Source organism: Aphelocoma coerulescens, chromosome 2 (assembly GCF_041296385.1).
Source record: "Aphelocoma coerulescens isolate FSJ_1873_10779 chromosome 2, UR_Acoe_1.0, whole genome shotgun sequence".
NCBI classification, from domain to species: domain Eukaryota; kingdom Metazoa; phylum Chordata; class Aves; order Passeriformes; family Corvidae; genus Aphelocoma; species Aphelocoma coerulescens.
In genome coordinates, this window is record NC_091015.1 from 65,556,413 (window position 1) to 65,575,186 (window position 18,774).

The 18,774-nt window shown below is 43.9% G+C and overlaps 1 protein-coding gene across 10 annotated transcripts in view; it reads right to left on the minus strand.

Moving 5' to 3' along the window:
- The window catches only part of PDE1C (phosphodiesterase 1C), a 417,412-nt gene that overhangs the window by 381,275 nt on the left and 17,363 nt on the right, over positions 1 to 18,774 (minus strand). For all 10 annotated transcript variants that reach the window (XM_069007856.1, XM_069007860.1, XM_069007858.1 and 7 more), the window contains exon 2: positions 404 to 454. In XM_069007856.1, the coding sequence (XP_068863957.1) occupies positions 404 to 454 (51 nt within the window). The remainder of the gene's footprint in view (positions 1 to 403; positions 455 to 18,774) is intronic.

The following is an 18,774-nucleotide window of genomic DNA, read 5'->3' on the forward strand; positions in this document are numbered from 1 at the left end:
ATACCTTCAGTTTTTAATCTTTTTGTGTGAAGTAAAGTGATAAAGGAGATACCAGTAAGGTTTAATAACATTTTTCATAGGTTATTTCTAAGATTTGACACAAAGCTCTTTGTAAGCACTGTAGTGAACTTCAGTGGCTTTGAGACATTTATAACTTTTTATGCTTGAAATAATAGTAAGGCCACAAAGCCTTCCATTCATTTAAATTTGGATCAACTCTGTTCAGTAAAATTGAATTTCTGTAGGTGACTTTTCCAATCAAGTATTATGTATCCTCAATTTAGTACTGTAAATGACACATAATATAGGACAGACACAATATGAGATCAAAATAATTACTAAATGTTTTTATTTTTACAGTACGTATAAAAATCAACCGGTTAAAATTAAAAAGGCTACTTACAGGCAAATTGTAAAAGTGGTCGTGGATGTTTGTCACCTGTCTCATTTGCAACTGAAAGAAGAAAATACAGAGGAAAAAAGCATTAAATTTTAATGTTACATTAAGATTAATGATAATATGAATTTTCATGCATATATAGGTGTCTTGGTTTAAGACAATTTAAAGAGGTGAACACTCTAAAATTACTCCCTTTAGTTTCAACCAATCTGTTTCCACCATTAAGAAATTAATATGAGTAGATACAAGTGAAAAAATAAGTTTACTAACAAGCAAAACAGCAATAGCCAAAAAATAACAGTAAATAATCACTAGATACAAAATCATTAAATTTCACAAACCCACAGAAATGAATGGTGAGGTAACCCCTCCTTCCAAGATGGCAGCCCCTACAGACTCCTGTGTGGCTTGAAAGACAAAGGGAAAATGGCACCCTGATCGACTGTACAGTCTGGGAGACAAAGGGGAAAAAAGATGATGGACAAAAAGAACCCTCCAATGAAGGTAGAGTTTACAAAGCAGTTCTAGTGTCAGATGGGAATTGCCAGCGTGTGTGGCGTCAGCTCTGCTGCCCAGCACTTCCTGCTGCCACCCACTCGACTCCACCAGTGTTGGTGCTACTGTCCTCCATGCTGTGCGTGTGTTAGGGGGAAGAACCAGTCTCCAGGCACCGACGTGGGTAGGTCCAGCCCCAGGTACCAGCTCAAGCTTCATGCTGCTCATAGATATTGCAAAGTTCACTCTGAAACAGTTTTTGATTGTGAAATGCAGTTTTTCCAGGTGGCTGCTGATGCCTAGGTTTTAACTTTTATATTTTCCTGATTCTGTACTGCTTAGAGTGTAACTCTGAGGTTTCTTGTAGCTTGCTAGTTTCTGCTCACTTGTGCTAGGTAGACATAACAAAGCCTCTCCAGGCCTGCTCTAAAAGGTCACCCAGACTGTCCTAGGCCCGAAAAGTATAATCCAAAGAGCTTCTAAGGGGGGCAAGTGGAGGGGAAATTACATCATTGATCTGCAGCTTTAATTGGAGAATTAACCCTGATATGCAAATGAACCAAACCTATAAAGGTGTGAAGAACTCATGACCTGTCGTCCATCTTGGGGTCCATTTTTGGCAATAGCCTGTGGCTCCCAGGGTGTACCTTTGAAGGCCTTTCAAATAAATACCTATTTTATTCTTTTATTCCTGTCCAGTCTCTGTGTCTAGGAGGCCTCTTAAGGCATCACTACTATTGCCAGCCCAAAGCAACCTGTTCCAAAGCAGAACCTCTGCCATCAGCAAACACTGCCGGGAGACAGAGGTGGCTCTGTGCTTCCACGCTCAGTCTTGAAAAGTGACCATGGCAACACCCCCACCCCCCCATCCTGGTTCCATTTTCTGGCTGCAGGCTCTTAAAGAGTCTAACAATTTTTGGGCACAGATAGATATGGAATACAGTAACATTTTGCATTACCCATGAGAATAGGAGAAAAGACTGTTCACAGTAACACCAGTTGCATTAACAAGTACGGTAAGAAAAAAGTAAGACTATTGCACCTATATAAATTAAATGTTCTGGTAATTTTGGAAGCCCAGAGGTTGATTTAATAGCAAATTAAATTAAATTCCTGTGCAAATGAATCCTCTGACCTTTGAAACCTCATATAGCTGTCACCTAGGATAAAAACAATTCTGTACAAATACTGCTTTTTTTTCTGCCTCAGATTCATATTGGCATAGATCAACATTGCTGTGACTCCACAGGTACACAGTTAGTCAAGAGCGTAAACAACTCTGTGGAATTCTCCCAATATTAAACTACAGCTGAAAAAGAGAGTTTTCAAGGACAGTAATTACTATCCATGGCACTTTTTTTTTGTAGCTAAAGTAGTAATGAGGAACAACACTAATAGGCATATAGGGAAGAGAACATAAGTGCACACAGAAACCTTGCAAATTCTTTCTTTCTTTAAAAATGCTGCTTTCTAGAGACAAGACCAACCAAGCTAAGAAAATCCATACAAGGATGCAAAAGATCAGAACGGAGAGTCACAGGTTCCTAGCAAGATAATGTCAACTAAATTGTAATGGACCTTTTGAAGTCAGAAAAGACTTTGATGAAATTTAATTCTTCTGTCAAGGCCTAAAGTGGTCAGTTTAAATTTGGCATTATTTAAGACCCATATCCACTGTCACTGCAGCTTTCTTACTTGCTCTTCAATCTCTACCTACCAATTAAAGTGAGTACCTAGTACTCACTTTCGTAAACAAAGGGACTTTTAACAAATCTCTGGCTCATTTTGCTCCCATCAGCCAGCAGATGGTAGCCTTAAGACACTGGATGCCTGAATCAGTCTAGGGAACTCACCAGGCTGGCCAGACCAAGGGCACTGAGGTCTCTCAAGTCCTACAAGACACCCTTCTTTGGATTATGTCCACCACTGTAACCTGAAGCACAATCCCAAACCAAATAAGCTCTCCAGGGACATTATATGCAGGCGTCAAACTGACTGTACAGAGTTACACTGCTCCAGAGTAGTTCCTAGTTCCAGCATCAAATCCGTCTCTGCTTCAGGTGATGGCACGATGAAGGAGATGCAGTACCATCCTCCATGGGGCTGGTATCAACACAGTTGGATCCAGTGACATCAAGAACCATGCCAGAAAATATTGCTGTAGCAAATATGTAAAGCTCAAGCAGATAGGTTTTCTCTTTAACTCAGAGACTACAGTTTGCAGTGGTTAGGCTGAGATATCACCAGCCAGACCAGTCTCTTCTGGGGTCCTAGGTATCTCTATCACAGCAGAGAATGGGCAAATTAATAATATGTACTGATGTCTTAATTGGAGTATCAAGTGAACTATTAGATGGGCCTGCTAAGGGCCTTTAAACTGTGCTATTATTTGCTTTAGAATAGTTCCTCCACTTCCGAGGCAGATGGCACTCCCTGATCACCAGGGCCTTCAGGTGCACAGGTCTTAACTTTGTGCCACCCTCCAGCTTGTTGCAACAAGAGCGCTTCACCAAGGATCTGTGTTTGGCAGCTCAGCTCCCAGATTCACAGCACCCAGCTCAACAGGTGTCATTAACCCCTAAAAAAATTAACGTTTTCCAGTTCCAGGATGCATAGTTTTGTTTTCAGTTGGCACTACTTTCCAATGACATCAAATGGTGTCGTATATAGAGTAAAGCTCTTCCATCCAGAATACAGCCATGCAGAGCAAAGATGCGATTAGAACAGCAAAGGAACGATCAGGACAGAAATACAGGGGATACTAAACCTGCATTACTAGCAATATTCCTGGTACATTTGAGATAACCTTTGCCTGGGAATTGTCCAGAGCCAATACTGTGTAAGGAAGGGAAAGGATTTAAAAGCAAAGAGCATTTCTGCATTTGCTCATTGTGAAAATCTTAGAAGATTTTACTTGATGCAGTTTCTACTGTGGAAATTCTGCCTATTTATCCTACATATATGTAAGTAAGAATTTTTCTCCAGATGGCCTGAAATCTTCTCAACACTTCATTTATTCAAGTTTATTAACAGTAATATAATAAAGTTGGGGAAAGAAGATTAATTTCTGAGAGAAAAGTCATAACCCACACCAAAGATGATTTCTAGTATTTTTCAAGATTTCTTGTACCACTGTCCCTTTAGATATGCCTATTCTTCAGCCACGCTCTACCTGTGTAGACTGAAGTCTAGGCTGATTTTCATCTTATTAGATGAGACTGTCAGCATGAAAAATGTGGATATTTACTTTATTCTCCTAAATCGGTGACACCTTCCAACTTCCATTGCACCATTTTCTAATTTCCTTTTTACTAACATGCACATTTTGAAGTTATTTTCCCTTCCAGCCTGGAAGCAAATAAATCTCAGCAATGGTATAGCAAAGTGCAAGTATTTTGTAAGTAACTGCTGTTCTTTCAGAAAGACATCCATTACAGGCAGGAGATATCATCCTGTAATCAATCCATTATGGGAAAATAGTCACATGCTCTCTGTAATTCTTGTCCAAGTAAACAAAAAAATACTAGGCCTAGCCAAATTTCTTCCTTTTCAAAAGTTGTATCTTGTATCATAACTACTTGGAAAGTTCAAAGCCCTCAAAATGCAATTATTAAAATATCTTCATCAGTTCTTTGATTAACATAGATTACTCATTTTCAAGTTCACTATATGCCCACCTTAACAGGCAGGTTCCATTTTTTAATGATTACACTATTAAACTATTTCCTACAGTTTACCACCTTTTTCTACAGAAGGTATCCATTTCACCAGTATGCCACCTCAGTCTATTTAGCTTTCAAATATCCTTTACCTAACTCCTAGTACAATGCAAAGGAAAACATACCTGTGGTGATGCGAGGTTTTTATTGTATTTTCACATGTCTTCTGTACCCCTGTGGTTCATCCCTACCTTCCCCACTCCTATTCCCAGTTGGTGTGCCCCAGACCCAAGCCACTCCCCCGGTGCTCCCTATATGGTTGTTCTCCTCCCCTTTCCCTATCAATCACCCAAACCCCTCCTGTTGTTCCCGAAGGTTCGATGTCCATCACCTGAGCCCTCCCTAATTACCCTTATATGGCCCCCATCAGTCCCCCGAGATCCTGCCCCCTCGGATACCTCCCCTCTTGGAAATCCCCTAAACCTCCACGCCCCATTGGGGCATGTGACCCCTCTCCCTCCACCCACCAAGACCATTGGACCAGATGTGAGTCCATCCCTTCAGCGTCCCTCCCTCCTAATCCACTTATTGGTCCCTGGTTGGTGTACTCCCCTTGTTCACCCCCCCTTTGTAAGGCATGGGGGCGTTGCAGGCGGGGCTTGTCCTCGGTGGATTCCTTTGAATAAAGTTGGATTACCTCCCGCGGGAAGCCCCTCGCTACTTTTTATCTCTCCCTTCGTCGGGGGCTGCTGACTGCTACAGTGTCTGGAGCTGGTGCTCCGCAAGGTAGAGCTGAAGCTTCAGAGGAGCAGCTTCAAAGCTCCGTGCCTCCGGCTGCTCCCCACTCCTGCCACACAACATTGGAGCTAGCCTGGGCTGTAGACAGCAGCGGTCAATGTGACACATACCACTTCATAACATTGATTCATCAACACTAACAGACAATAACAAATCATCTATGTTTTGCCATTAAGCAGCTGAGAGTCTGTGACAAGAATGTCAGGTATTTTTCACCCATCAGTAAAGACATTCTTTCAAGGAGACTTCTTTTTTTAAATCAGTCAAAGGGCAGACAAACAACTATATATTTCATGCTTTTAGTAAATTGGTGTGTTAAGAAGAGGAAAAATACATTAGATAAGGTGAGAACACAGATGCACAGATGAATTTACATTGGATACACAATCTGAATAAACACTTCAGTAATATAATCTCTGAAAACTCCAGCAGCTTTTTCTCTAAAAGACTATGACATTAGATGTTTTATAAGCTCTGGGAGTGTGTTAGCTTAGTTCAGTCCGGGTCTCCCCCCTATGTTCTGTAAGTTTGGTGTACCCCAGTTGCACCCCCCCGTTTTATTTAAATCACCCTGTCTGTCATTTTTATCTCCTCCCAGGACCCTGTCTGTCACTCTGCCACCCCTCCCAGGCTTCTGGAAAGTTCTAGCCAGGGGGCCAGGTGATTAGTCCTGGGAAAGGAGTCCCTCCCTTCCCCTGTTATAGTTGGTTCCCTTATGTGTCCCTCGTTCTGCTTGCCGCACCCTTCCCTTCCCTGGTTGGTTGTTCTGTACACGCCCCCCCCATATCCCCCTCCCGCCATAAAATGCCCTGGCGCACGATCTGCAGGGGCTCTGGGTTGGGCACCCCTGGTGGTTGAGGTCCCCTCGTTCGGAGGACCAATAAACTTTCTGGATTTAACCCAACTCTGAGCCTGCCCCTTTCCTCCGCCGTCTGCCTTTATCACCACGGTCCCTTGGAAGGACCCACGAGCCAGACCTTTGATCACTCCGATATCAGAGGCTGGCCCCCGCAGCCTGCTGTGTCCCGAGCTGACCGGGCTGAGTGGGAACTGTTCCCAGAAGACACAACAGCAATAAGCTTGTGAAAAACGAGGTTCACTCTCCTGTGAGAATTTAAAGGGCTTAATATAAAGACAATAAGAGACACATAAAATAAAGGAAAGGGGTAATGGCCGGGTGCCTTGGCGCTCTGCCAAGAGCACACCTGATGCTAGAGGTGAGTCCTTTTTATACCATTTTTACTGTCTGTTCTCTATTAATATTAAAACTTTTCCCGGAGCTGTTCTGCATGGCCACTCCTTGGTTCCGCCTTTTTAGTGCATGCGTAGTCTTCTGCCTTGCGGTTTTATTTCTTTTGATTCTTGGGGTTGGGCCCGCTAGGCAAGAGTCGATGGTAGGGTGGATCTCTTAATTCTCCAGATAGTCAGGGCTGATTGCAGCTTTGGGCCTTTTCGTCTCCCCGGGCAGAGTGATGATAACGGCTCTTGGACTCTCCTGGCCGCCCGTTCTCTGGGCGGAGTAGCCTTTAGGCCCTTTTGTTCCCTGGACAAAGTGTTGATTAGCAGCTTCTCAGGCCTCATCCTCTGTTCGCTTGGAGGTCATCTTACTTGCTCACACTTGCTAACATTCTTGCTAAAAAGAGAGAAAACTACATCCACACAGCAAAAAGCATTTCTAACATTATATAATATCTACCTTTTTACTTTGCGAGAAGCCAATATTATAATATATGTTTAAAACAAGCTTACCAAACACAATCATAAAAGTACATTTCTTTTCATGCTTACCCATCTTACATGATGAGACCTTGCCAAAATCTGATTGTAGTGTCAGTTATGGCCTATCATTTAATTTGTGTCACTTTTTATAAATCTGTTCTTGCACAAGAAATCTCTTTAAATTGAAGTTTTTTGGAAGTTTCTGCTGGTGATTAATCCTCCTCTAATTTGGTTATGGAAAAACTGAATTTTCTCCTTTCACCATTTTTCTGTGGACTGAGCACACCATGACCTTTCAGTCTTGCCTCAGAGAATAGGTATCTTCATATCCCCTTCCCGTCTTTATTGAACCTCTTCTGTGTCAATTCATTTTCTCACAGATACCATACGCAAACATCCAAGGTAACTTATTCTTGCCTGGACACATATTAGTGGATGGCTGTGACACATCCCTTGTATAAATAATAGACTCTCACATCACAGCAAATCCTTATCTACATGATCTTTCACTCCATATATTCCATAAACTGAGTATGTCCCAGCTCTCCAAGTTCACAGAACAAATGGCTCTGGTCACACAAGCTTTAGGCTGCTCTCATTTCCAACCTCTGCCACGCCAGTCTTCAGAGTGTGAACAGGACAACCGCTTTGTTTCTCTGGCCCTACACACACACACACACACACACACACACACGCACACCCCCAGTTGCCAGCAGCCTGTGATTGATCTATAATTGCTTGCTAAAATCCTGAGAATGGCCAGCAGAAAAGTTGTGAATCAGAAGATGACTGAAGAATAACTGTATAAATACATAGACATTCTCCACAGCAAGAGAAGTGGAAAAGTTCTTTTGGCTTCTGGAATACGACTTTTTTTCTTTCTATTTTTTCAACCTCGAAGTGTCCAGACTGATTTTCTACACTTATAGCTGTCCTGGTTGCAGCCAGGACAGAGAAAAATTTTTGCAGTAGGTGGGAGGGGGTATGGCTAGGACATGAAGGTTATTCTGTACCACCTCACATCATTGCCAGGGGTGGGGGGAAGGAACTTTCTTTTGGGAAGAAGAGGTTCCTTCTAGTCGAGCAGGTGTGGCAGCTGGAGCAGTGGGATAATGCTGATTCTCAGCTGGAGGGACTGGTTTGGATGGTGCCAGTCTGGGAGCTGAAGGGAGTGGTCAGGGTGACATGGTGTGGCTGTGGTAAGGTCACAAGCCCCATGGTGAGCATTTTTGTATGTGAATCACTCTCTCTTTTGTACCCTTTTCTTATTGATATTTTTGCTGTTACTGTTTGTTTTCTTGTGTCATTGCTGTTTCCAGTAAGTTGTTCTCATCTCAACCCACGAATTTTGCCTTGTGGGCCTCCAATTCCCATCTCCAGCCACGAGAGGGGGGAAGAGGGAGGGGGGAAGAGGGAGGGAGGGAGGAGCAAGTGAGTAGCACATGAGGTTTGGATAACCTCAGTGGGGGCACTGAATTGGAGGCTGTCATTTCTTAACCATGACAAAAGCAAACCCACTCACACATTTCTCCTGAGGATAAATATACATCTGGAAAAACAGGTCTAGGTCATATTTCTGTGCAGTGAATCTAAGCCACATGGATGGAAATAATAAACAATGGGATTTTTAGAACAGGAATCTTCCCATGTAGGCTACCATGGCTTCCAGCTCACTTCTATTAGAAAACACATCTTATAAACAATAGTATGGTGATTAGACACTTGAAAATTTTATCAGACTGTGGTAGCCTGCGTATCTTCTGACTGGCATACCCTTGAAAACCACCTTTGTGAGCTTCTTCACCCACTCCTCCATTTCTCATCATGTTCCCCTCAACTTGTAGCATTTGGGTGGAAGTACAGTCATTAAGTGTGTTTATATCTCTCTCACATTGCACCCCTTGCCCTTTTTTAGTTATACTTCCCCTCTACAAAGACCCAGGTACATTCCTGCATAGCTGAGATGTTAAAGAAGCTTTCCTGTCTGACCCCACCAGTCATGCTCCCACCATCCCAGGCTGTCACTACTGGGACTGAAGCCCCTTTGCAGCAGATGGCTCCAGTGAACTGACTTGACTCCCTACATACATCACACTCACACTGTCAGACAAATTTTCCTTACCTTCTCAATGCTAGGTTTCCCATAGCTAATTCCCTGATGTCTACTAATTTAGTAAAATAAGTAATTTAATCATGGTGCAGCAACACAATAAAAGCCTAAGGTAGGTGTCTCCAGGAAGGGATCTTGAACAAAGAAATCCTTGAGCTTTTATACTGTCAGAGGCTGGAAAAGTTAATCTGTTTCAAGACATCTTGGGAGCTTGGTATGTGTGGTAGGGGGTGGCTCAGACCTTGCCCTGGTGAGGTAGTGCCCTGCCCCCCATACCCCTCAGCCCCACAGTGTCTATCAATCATGCACACTGGAGGCAGTCCCAGTTTTGCCTAACCTAGTCCCTGAGTGGCTGAGAGACCATAAGTGCCACCTGGGAAGAAGGTCCCGGATGGGCCAAGGCTTTAAGAAGCCTGACCACAAGGCAAGCACGTTGTCCTTTAACCCTGCCTTCATCCTGGAGCTTTACATCACTGGAACCCAGGAGCTGATAGCTATGTCTGTTTTTCTATATCTTTCCTGTCTTTCTGTTTTTCTCCCTTTCTTCTTCTTCTAACACTCTTCTCATGGAACATAACATCAAATAGGTTACAAATATGTTCAATGGGCTGTCTATAAATGGGCTGTGATAAATGATGTTATGTAGTATTTACTCTTTTGCCAATGTTCCTTAATTTTCTATAGCTTGCCAGTAAACTTCTGTGTATGTTTATCTCTTGAGAATATTTGGTTGTAATTTTCTCCTTTGTGTCTACCCAGAGCAAAAGAACCTTGGTTTAGCACTAGGTTTGAGTGACCGGGATGTAACATTATAGTCTGTGAACATTATAGTCTGCAACATTATAGTCTTCCCTTCCCTTCCCTTCCCTTCCCTTCCCTTCCCTTCCCTTCCCTTCCCTTCCCTTCCCTTCCCTTCCCTTCCCTTCCCTTCCCTTCCCTTCCCTTCCCTTCCCTTCCCTTCCCTTCCCTTCCCTTCCCTTCCCTTCCCTTCCCTTCCCTTCCCTTCCCTTCCCTCTCAAGGCTCTAAAAAATAAGCTCATCATCCTGTACTTCTTGGCCACCATCTGAGGCAGACCACTTGTCATGGGTTAGCAAAGCATAGTCCCAGAAGTGATGTTCTTGCAAAGGAGCGCTTACAGCTCCTCTATTACCTGACAGAACCTATCAGCTGGCCAGTTTGAATATGGACAATTTTTTAAGCCACCTAAATTCTGACTGCCTCTGTGATCCACAGTTAAGAATAGACAAACCCCGGGCAGAGCTCTGTCTTGTTTCTGGCGCTGGGACAGGTAGCTGCAGGGCCCCATACGGGGACCCGGCAGGCCTGGCCCAGGCCCTGCTTGGGCCAGGCCAGGCCAGGGCCATAGCCATCCTGGAGCCAATGGGCCCTGTTCCACCCCCACCCCCACCCCCACCCTGCTACGTGCAGACGGAGCGGCCCAGCTCCCCCTCTCCAGCGCGGCCAAGATTCAGCTGAAGCTGCCCTGCTCTCTGGCACAGATCATGTGACCGACAGCGATAAGGGAAATTCCAGCTGCAAGGCCTAGGTGAGATTAACCCTTTTAGTGCTGTGAAGAGCTGAAAACCTGAAGGAAGAGAAAGAAGATATGCTTAAAGCTGAAATTCTGTTGTAAAGCTATGATGTATCAGAGTACCCGTTGTAATTTCATGAGGGCATGGGGGGTGGAGCATTCAACTTGTACTTGTGAGCAAAAGCACCTGCGCTGAGATAAGCAGATGCTGACGCAGCTGTAATTTGATGAGAAGTTTGAACAGGGAGAGATGAAAGTGATGAGGACTTTCGCTCCAAATGGAAAGGAGAAGACCTCTGTTCCTAGAGATGCTCCCAGAGATAGTCCTAGAGATTAAGATGAGGAGGACCCTTTGCTCCCAGGGAAGGAGAAGGGCCTCTATTCTTAGAGATGAAATGCTCCCAGAGATGGGTGAAGAGAACTTTTGTTTCTGAACAGCTCAACCTTAAAATGGTACCCCAGTAACTCAAGAGTGGACCCTCGAAAGCAGTTGTGGGAAAAGCTGCAAGTCGTGGGAAGGGACTTTCACACGATGCGAGCAGAGAACCAACCCAGGCGGCTGTCGCGTTGTGATAATTTCTCCATAGCATGGGCAAGAGAGACTCCTCTTCCTAAATGAACTGAACAAGGCTATTACAGAAGTGGTAAACAGACTGAACATCTCTTTTTACCTTGTCAGTGGGAGAAGGGAGAAAGGTGGGAGGAGGAGAAGAGTTCTGAAGGTGTTGTATGATTTTATTTTTTCTTTTTCCCTCTTTTAGGTCTGTTAATAAACTTCTTTATATTCTTTCAAGTTTGGTGCCTGCTTTGCTTTTCTCCTAGTTCTTATCTCACAGAAGGTAAATAGTAATGAGTATTTTGGACCAAACCACTACACTAAATTGCCATTTCTGCCCGGTTACAAACCGAACCCGCTACACCACTGAACTGCCTTAGTCTGGTTCAGATCAACAACACATCTGTTTCTTAAATACTGGCTTGTCTATCACATATAGCCCTTATATATAGTCACCAATTATGATGTAGTCATACGTATGTAGACATCAAGTCATATGACTCCAAACTAGCCCCCTTGTGCAGGGGTGGCTTGGGGTGGCTTTGTGATGTGTATCCCCTATTGCTGCCCCATGCCCAGAAATTAATTTTGTGCCTTTCTGTGCTTTTAAACTGAGCCTGAGAGGGGGGAGGAAAACCTGAGCAAAACTTCTTCAAAGCAGTTTGCAGCTTGTTCAAGGTCACACATAGATAGAGACTATTTTTTTCCAGCTGCGGCAACAAAGCAAGAGTGGGGAAAGCACCCTGCTTGCTTTCGGCCAGTTTTTCAGCTCCTTTTTCTTTCTCCAGAGAGAGACGGAGAGTTGAACTTTTGTTTTCCTAGGACTTTGGTTTTTTGGTTTTTTCCTCTGCTGGACTGTTTCAACATCAGAATACATCAAGAGGAATTCCCACTGAGGCCTTGGCCCTGGAGGTGGGCCCACTGCCCCGTCCCAGCTCCAAGGAGGGGGAGAGAGACTATGGAAGGACTCTGAAATTTTCCCAGGTTTCTCTCTGCAGAGCGAGAGGTTTTATTATTTAGCATTATTATCCTATTCCCATGTGTTTGTTAAAGAAATAGTTTTTATGTCTTTCACTTTCCTTTGAGGAAAATTAATTTTTTCCCAAACCTGGTGGGGGAGGGGTGGTTGTGGCCTGCCTTCTCTCAGAGGATATATTTCTGAGTTTGGCCAAACCAGAACAAGGGATATGAGAGCCACCTCCATGAAGCATGAGCTGCTGGCATCTGGTCAAAATGGCCCAAAGGAGCCCTGGCAAGTGGCTGTGCTCAGTGGTATGGAGGAAGGCAAAAAAACCTGAAAACGCTTGCTCACCTTGAGGGGATAAAAAATGTTCCTCCCCAAAGCTCCAGGTCACAACAGACCATCTTCCTGGTGCATGAGCAGCAGGCAGCAACCTAGCCAAAAGGGATTGGAGAAGGCCTTACCAGTAGTCATTCTCAGTGCTGCAGAGGAGGGCAAAAACCCCTGAGGACCAGTGCCAATCTGCCCAGAGGGGAAATTCCTTTCTAATCCCAGCTCTAGTGACCAGCTGTTTCCTCAGCATGTGAGCAAGACCTGCCTCATCATCATCCCACAGACTGGCCACACCTCCCTGGAGATGCCCAAGCCCTATTCTATGTCAACCTAGGGCCATCTCAAGGACTTCTGAGAGTGGCCAAATGCCCTCAGTCTGATCACATTTGGGAGCAAGAACCCTTTCCTTGCCTAGCAGGGTGTTCCAAAGCATTGGGAACCCTGGCAACATCTCTGCATCCCATTTCTTATGACTGCTGCACCAGATTCCAGAGGGGATGAGGATGGAGAGCTCTGTAACGTTCCTTGGGAAGGCATTCCCTTGGTTTCACCAGTGTTCTCCAGATGAAAAAGCTTTGGACACCTCCAGGGACTGGTGATTCTTCTCATCTCCAGCAGCCTCGTCCAGCCTTCTCCAGTCTTCCTCCCTCAGGCCGTCCAAGTAATTCCACCAGCTCCTCAAGGACTTCCTTTCAGACTGGCTCACCCCAGTCCAGCTTTGACACTGGGACAGGGGAGGATGCTCCCTTTTGTCCTGCCCCAGGCAAGCCAGTGACTGCTGTATTGCAGGGTGATGGCACTGAGATATGGGGGTGATGGGGCCCCCCATGCCCAGCCCTATCTGCAGCAGCCTCACCCACTGTCTCTCTACCCAGTGTCCTTTAGAGCCTTTGGGGAAGCTCAGGGAAGCCCAGGATGCTGTCCCTGCCCTTGGTTGCCATGCACTGGGCACAGCTGCGGGGCAGCCCTGATGCATCCTCTGCCACTTGGTTCTCAAGCACCAACCCATGCTGTTACTCATCTCTCACGGCACAGCAGAACCCAACCCTGCAGTCTAGAAACCACCCATAATAGCAGACCCCTCTCTGCATCAGAGCTAACCTCCCCAAGACCATGCCACAAATTACTTGATCTGTCTGGACACAAACCCTTTTCCTGGAGCACAAGGGGACTGATTTTGGCAACTGCAGTTTGGTGGAAAGCCAAAGTCTAACCAGAGCCATAGGTGTGGATGTATGCTGACAATGGACCACCAATGGAAATTGCACAGGTTTGAAAAACAAGTGAGAGGAGATAACACTGGTGAGGTGAAAATGTCAGTCATTTTTCAGACCTTGAACACCAGTTCACAAGGAACTTTTTCACTTGATTGTCTGATTTACAAAATCTAAACATGCATGTAAAGCTCAGTTTGAATTCCATCCCAACCTTAAAAACACTTGTTTTACCCATGCTCTTATGCTTCATGAAATAAGCTTGCATAAGTCCTACCAACTCTAAATCAGCACCAATTCCTTTGATAAAAATGACCTTCTGTGATGGCTGAGCAATCACAGTTAAATTATACCACCACTTACATACAGTAAGTGCCATTGTAAGTGCCATTTGCAAAAGCTGCAGGATGCTTTGCGGTCCATGTGCAAGGAAACAGCTTAGATGCAAAGAGGGTGCAGACCCACCACCCAATGCTACAAGCTGCGTTTTGAGACAGATAAGGAAGAAGGACAATAAGAAGCAGACCCTGCAGAGGTGGGGTGATGCTTTTCATCATGCCAATTTCCTCCCTTACACAACTTGCTCAGGTGTAAATTTTCCCCCCTGCCCCCACGGAAGTATCAGGATATTCAAATTTACACATAGGCCTGAAGATATTCATCCCTTCCAATGGGGCATAACTGGTTCAAGTACCCTGATATGAGAGCAGCTGTCATGTCTTAGAAGGTGTAATAAACCATCAAAGACCCCAAAGTGCCCCCAGACTAATTTCTGGGTCCTTCCACCAGAGGACTGCACATGATCCAGAGTTTTACTTCAGACAGTGTAAAACTTCCCCCTCTAGGTGAGATACCTGGGCATTCCCACCTGAACCTGAGTGTATATTAATCCATTAAACTTCGTGTTTTCCAGGCTTCCCCCAACCCTGACAAATCAAGACTGCAACCTTCACTTTGACCAACAGACATCAAAATTCCAAAAATCAAGTCTCATCACTGGATCCACATGTGATGATATTTTTCTACTCTTACCTTTTCTTTCTCTTTCTTTCTTTTCCTTTGTCCTGGTTTCAAGGCAAAATGTCAGCCAAGGAAGGCATGAACCTTCCTGGAATTGAAGGAAAATCCATCCATCTAACTTATTGTAACTTTGAAATTATGGAGCTTCCAAGCAAAAATGTAGGAAAAAGAATAACAGCTCTTTATTATTTATATATATATAACAGAACAGAACAAACTCAGTAACAGAAGCGCCCCCACTCATCAAGCACTGTTTCACCATTAGTGTAATTATGACCACGGCTGGCAGGGGGCGCTGTTGACTCTGGCAAGGCAGAAGGCTTTACTGACTGCCCCAGGACCAGTAGGGGGTGCTTCGATGAGAGCTCGGCAACCTCCTTAGGTGTCTTGGGCAAAGGGGAAGAGGGGAAATTGCTCCTTTTGTAAACTTACGAGCAGCAATTGGTCTTGGGATCACCACCAGCAGCTGGCAGAAGCGGTGAAAACAGGCAGATCTGATCCTAGTGCCAAGTCACAACGTAACATTATCCCAGGCCACGTACACACCCTCCACAACACATGCAACCACTCCCCCTGATCCCAAAGGGAAGGAAACCAGCCTCAGCCCCACCCCTGAAGCATCCCCAGCCGAGCTTACACCTCTTGCAATATTCCCCAAACTGCAAGAATTGGGGGGAACAGTGACAATTTCCAGCACAAATTATCATGGGATACCCCATTGCCATGAGTCACCCCCCACGACATCCTTATACATTTTCTTAAGTGTTATTTTTATAATATATACTGCTATATTTCTACAGCTAGTAACCAGAAGGGTACATCCCTCCTTTCCATTGCAACCAAATTTTTCTAAAATAAGCCCTATGGATATAGTTACAGATATAGATAGATATAAACAATAGTCATTCAGTGTCGCTTCACTCTAATTTGCCCCAAGGGATCTATTAATAAGAACCTCAGTTACCCTGCCTTCAGGGATGAGTTGTAACAGGCTCAACACACATAAATCTATGGGCCTGGCAGAGCGGTAAGAGAAGTGGCCAACCTTGTTGCAAGGCCACCGTCTAGAATATTTGAAAAATCATGGAGATCATGGGATATCCCTGAAGACTGGAAGAGAGCAAATGATATACCTCCTTTAAGAAGGGCCCCAAAGAGGAAACTACAGGCCCATTATTATTAATTTGCTCCTGGGAAGGTAACGGAACAAGTCCTGCTAGAAACTACTACAAAACAAATGAAGCAGTGAATTGGGAAAAGCAAGCACAGGCTGGCTGAAGGCAAATTATACCAGACTAACGTAACCTGATCACCTGCTACAACAAAATGACCTTTTTCACCATGACACTACATGGTGGAAGCAGTGGCTGTTGTTTACCTAGACTTCAGCAAGATGTTCAGTGCTGTTTGCCATCCCACAGCCTTCTGGTAGAACTGGCAAGATACAGATTACATGGGTGGTCTGCAAAATGGATAAGAAATTTGCTCACAGGCCGTACTCAGCTGGTGGTGACCAATAGTTTTTACTCAGGCTGGCAGCCTGTCACCAGGGAGGTCCTCCAGGTATCAATACTGGCCCCATGCTGTTCTGCATCATAATAAATTATCCATATGATAGGACTGAAAGCACACGCACCAAGTTTGCTGATGACACTAAACTAGGTAATGATGTGGACATGTTAGAAGAAGGAGCCATCTTACAGAGACATGTGGACTGGCTGGAAATTGGGCTAGCAAGACCAAGTTTAACAAAGACAAGTGCAAAATTGTTCACCTGGGACATCATAACCAGAGCCCAGTATGGGCTAGGATCTGTGTGGCTGGGAAGTAGTCTTGCTAAAAGGGACCTGGGCATCCTTGTGGACAAGCTGAACATGGGTCAGCAGTGTGCCACTGCAGCAATAAAAGCACATCTGATCCTGGGCTGCATCTGTAGAGACATTACTAGTAGAGATAGGCATACAATCATCCCATTCACCACTCCACCTGTAGTATTGTGTCCAGCTGTGTCTCCACAATTCAAAAATGCAGACATACTGGAGAGATTCCAAAGGAGGGCCGTGAAGATGATCAAAAGGCTGGTGAGACTACTGTAGGAGGAAAAATGAGGAGTTAAGTCTTTTCTCCTTGAAGAAGAGAAGGCTCAGGGGAGACCTCATCACAGTATTCCAGTACTTAAATGGCAGCTCTTAAGAGGATGGAGGGTCTCTCTTCACAAGGAGCCTCATGAGGGAGAAGAGGGACAACAGGTACGGGTTGAACAGGAGATGTTTCATCTTGGTATAAGAAATCTTTTACAGTAAGCAAAATCAAATCACAACCTTCCCATGGACACTGTAGATTCCCCATCACTGGAAGTTTTCAAGATGCAACAGCACAAGGTGTTAGATAATGCTGTCTAGGCTTACTTTCCCACAAAATATTGGATGAGATTATCCAGCCTGGGCTGAAAAAAAACCCATAAATCACTATGCCTGCAGAAACAGCCTTACTGTACCCACAGCACAGCCAAGGAAATGTCAGGCCTTTCCCACGGTCCTAGTTTCAGCCAAGGGCAGGATTAATTTTTTGTGGTAGCTATGAAGGGGCAGAGCCTGGGGCTGTGTGGTCATGGCCAAGACCCTAAGGTTAATCGACACTATCTCACATCATTTGCAGGGGCAGGGGGGGCGGGGAGAAAAGGACTCTTTCTCTTTCTTTCTCCCCCTCTCTCTTCTAAAAAGAAAGGCATTCCTTTCCAGGGGAACAAGAAGTTTCCAGTAAATTGCTCTTCTCTCAACCCTCAACCCATGATTTTCACCTTTTGTGCCCCCAGTTCTCAACTCCATCTCCAGAACAAGAAGGGGAAGTGAAGAGGGGGAGCAAGCAAGCAGTATCTGTTTTGGGAGAGTCTCGGTGGGGCACTGAATTGGGCAGTACCACTCCTAAACCATGACAGTCACCCACCTAACTCTTTGTATTTTACAAAGTCACATTCTTCACAGGAAAACAGTTAGAGGGATGATAATATTATTATTAATAATAATAATAATAGTAATAATTTTTCAAGCCTGTAAAAGAAGGATTTTAATCTCTTGAGGATTTTCTAAAGAATACTATTTGTGGAATAAGCAGTACCCCTGGATTCAGGCCAGAACATAAGCACAATATATTCAGAAAGAAAAACTAAAATCTTTAAACTTGACACAATTATAAAATTTCAAAGAACAGTTCCAAACTGTCCATATCAAGATTTCCTGAACTATCATCAGTTTCAGCTGCAGCTATAACCAGACACAGTAGGATTTGGTCTCTCAGAATAGAACTGCAGATATAACTGATTATTACCTGAATACACACAGTGTCCTTTCAGTGTCAAATAAGAAGGTTTTAATGTACTCAGCTTTAATATATAGATTTTTGAAATGCACCTTAAGATGCAGAAATTTCATCAAGAGCTGAATAAGAAAAACTGAAAAAATTAAATATGCACAACTGAAGCAAATAATTTTTTATTTCTTTAGATGTCTTATTAAAGAATCAAGGGATACAACCTTATTGAGTAATCACTGAGTAGTTTGTAGATTCTTTTTAAAAGGAAATCTATGTCCCCCGTTATTGAAATTTGATGTGACAGCATAATGTAGTATCACAAGAAAATATAGTCTCATATTCCTAAATATAATCAGCCTGTTCATTCAATATAAAGAGTCACATGAGCTAGTTTCTGATGGCAAGGTTTTAAAAGCAAAGTCAATAGAAATCGTGAATCTCAGTGAAGTATACTGCAACCTGGATTTACATTGATCTGTGCATATATATGGACACTAATGTACACATTGAACAGATTTAGTGTACAATGAAAACAACTCAAGATCCAATAGTCTTTACAGTGCTTTTGTCTCTTTCAAAACAGCACAATTTAATAAAAGTTTTAAAAGTCCTGTTTTAAGAAATATATTTGTAAAACTAGTAAGTATTCAGAAAGTGTTATTAGT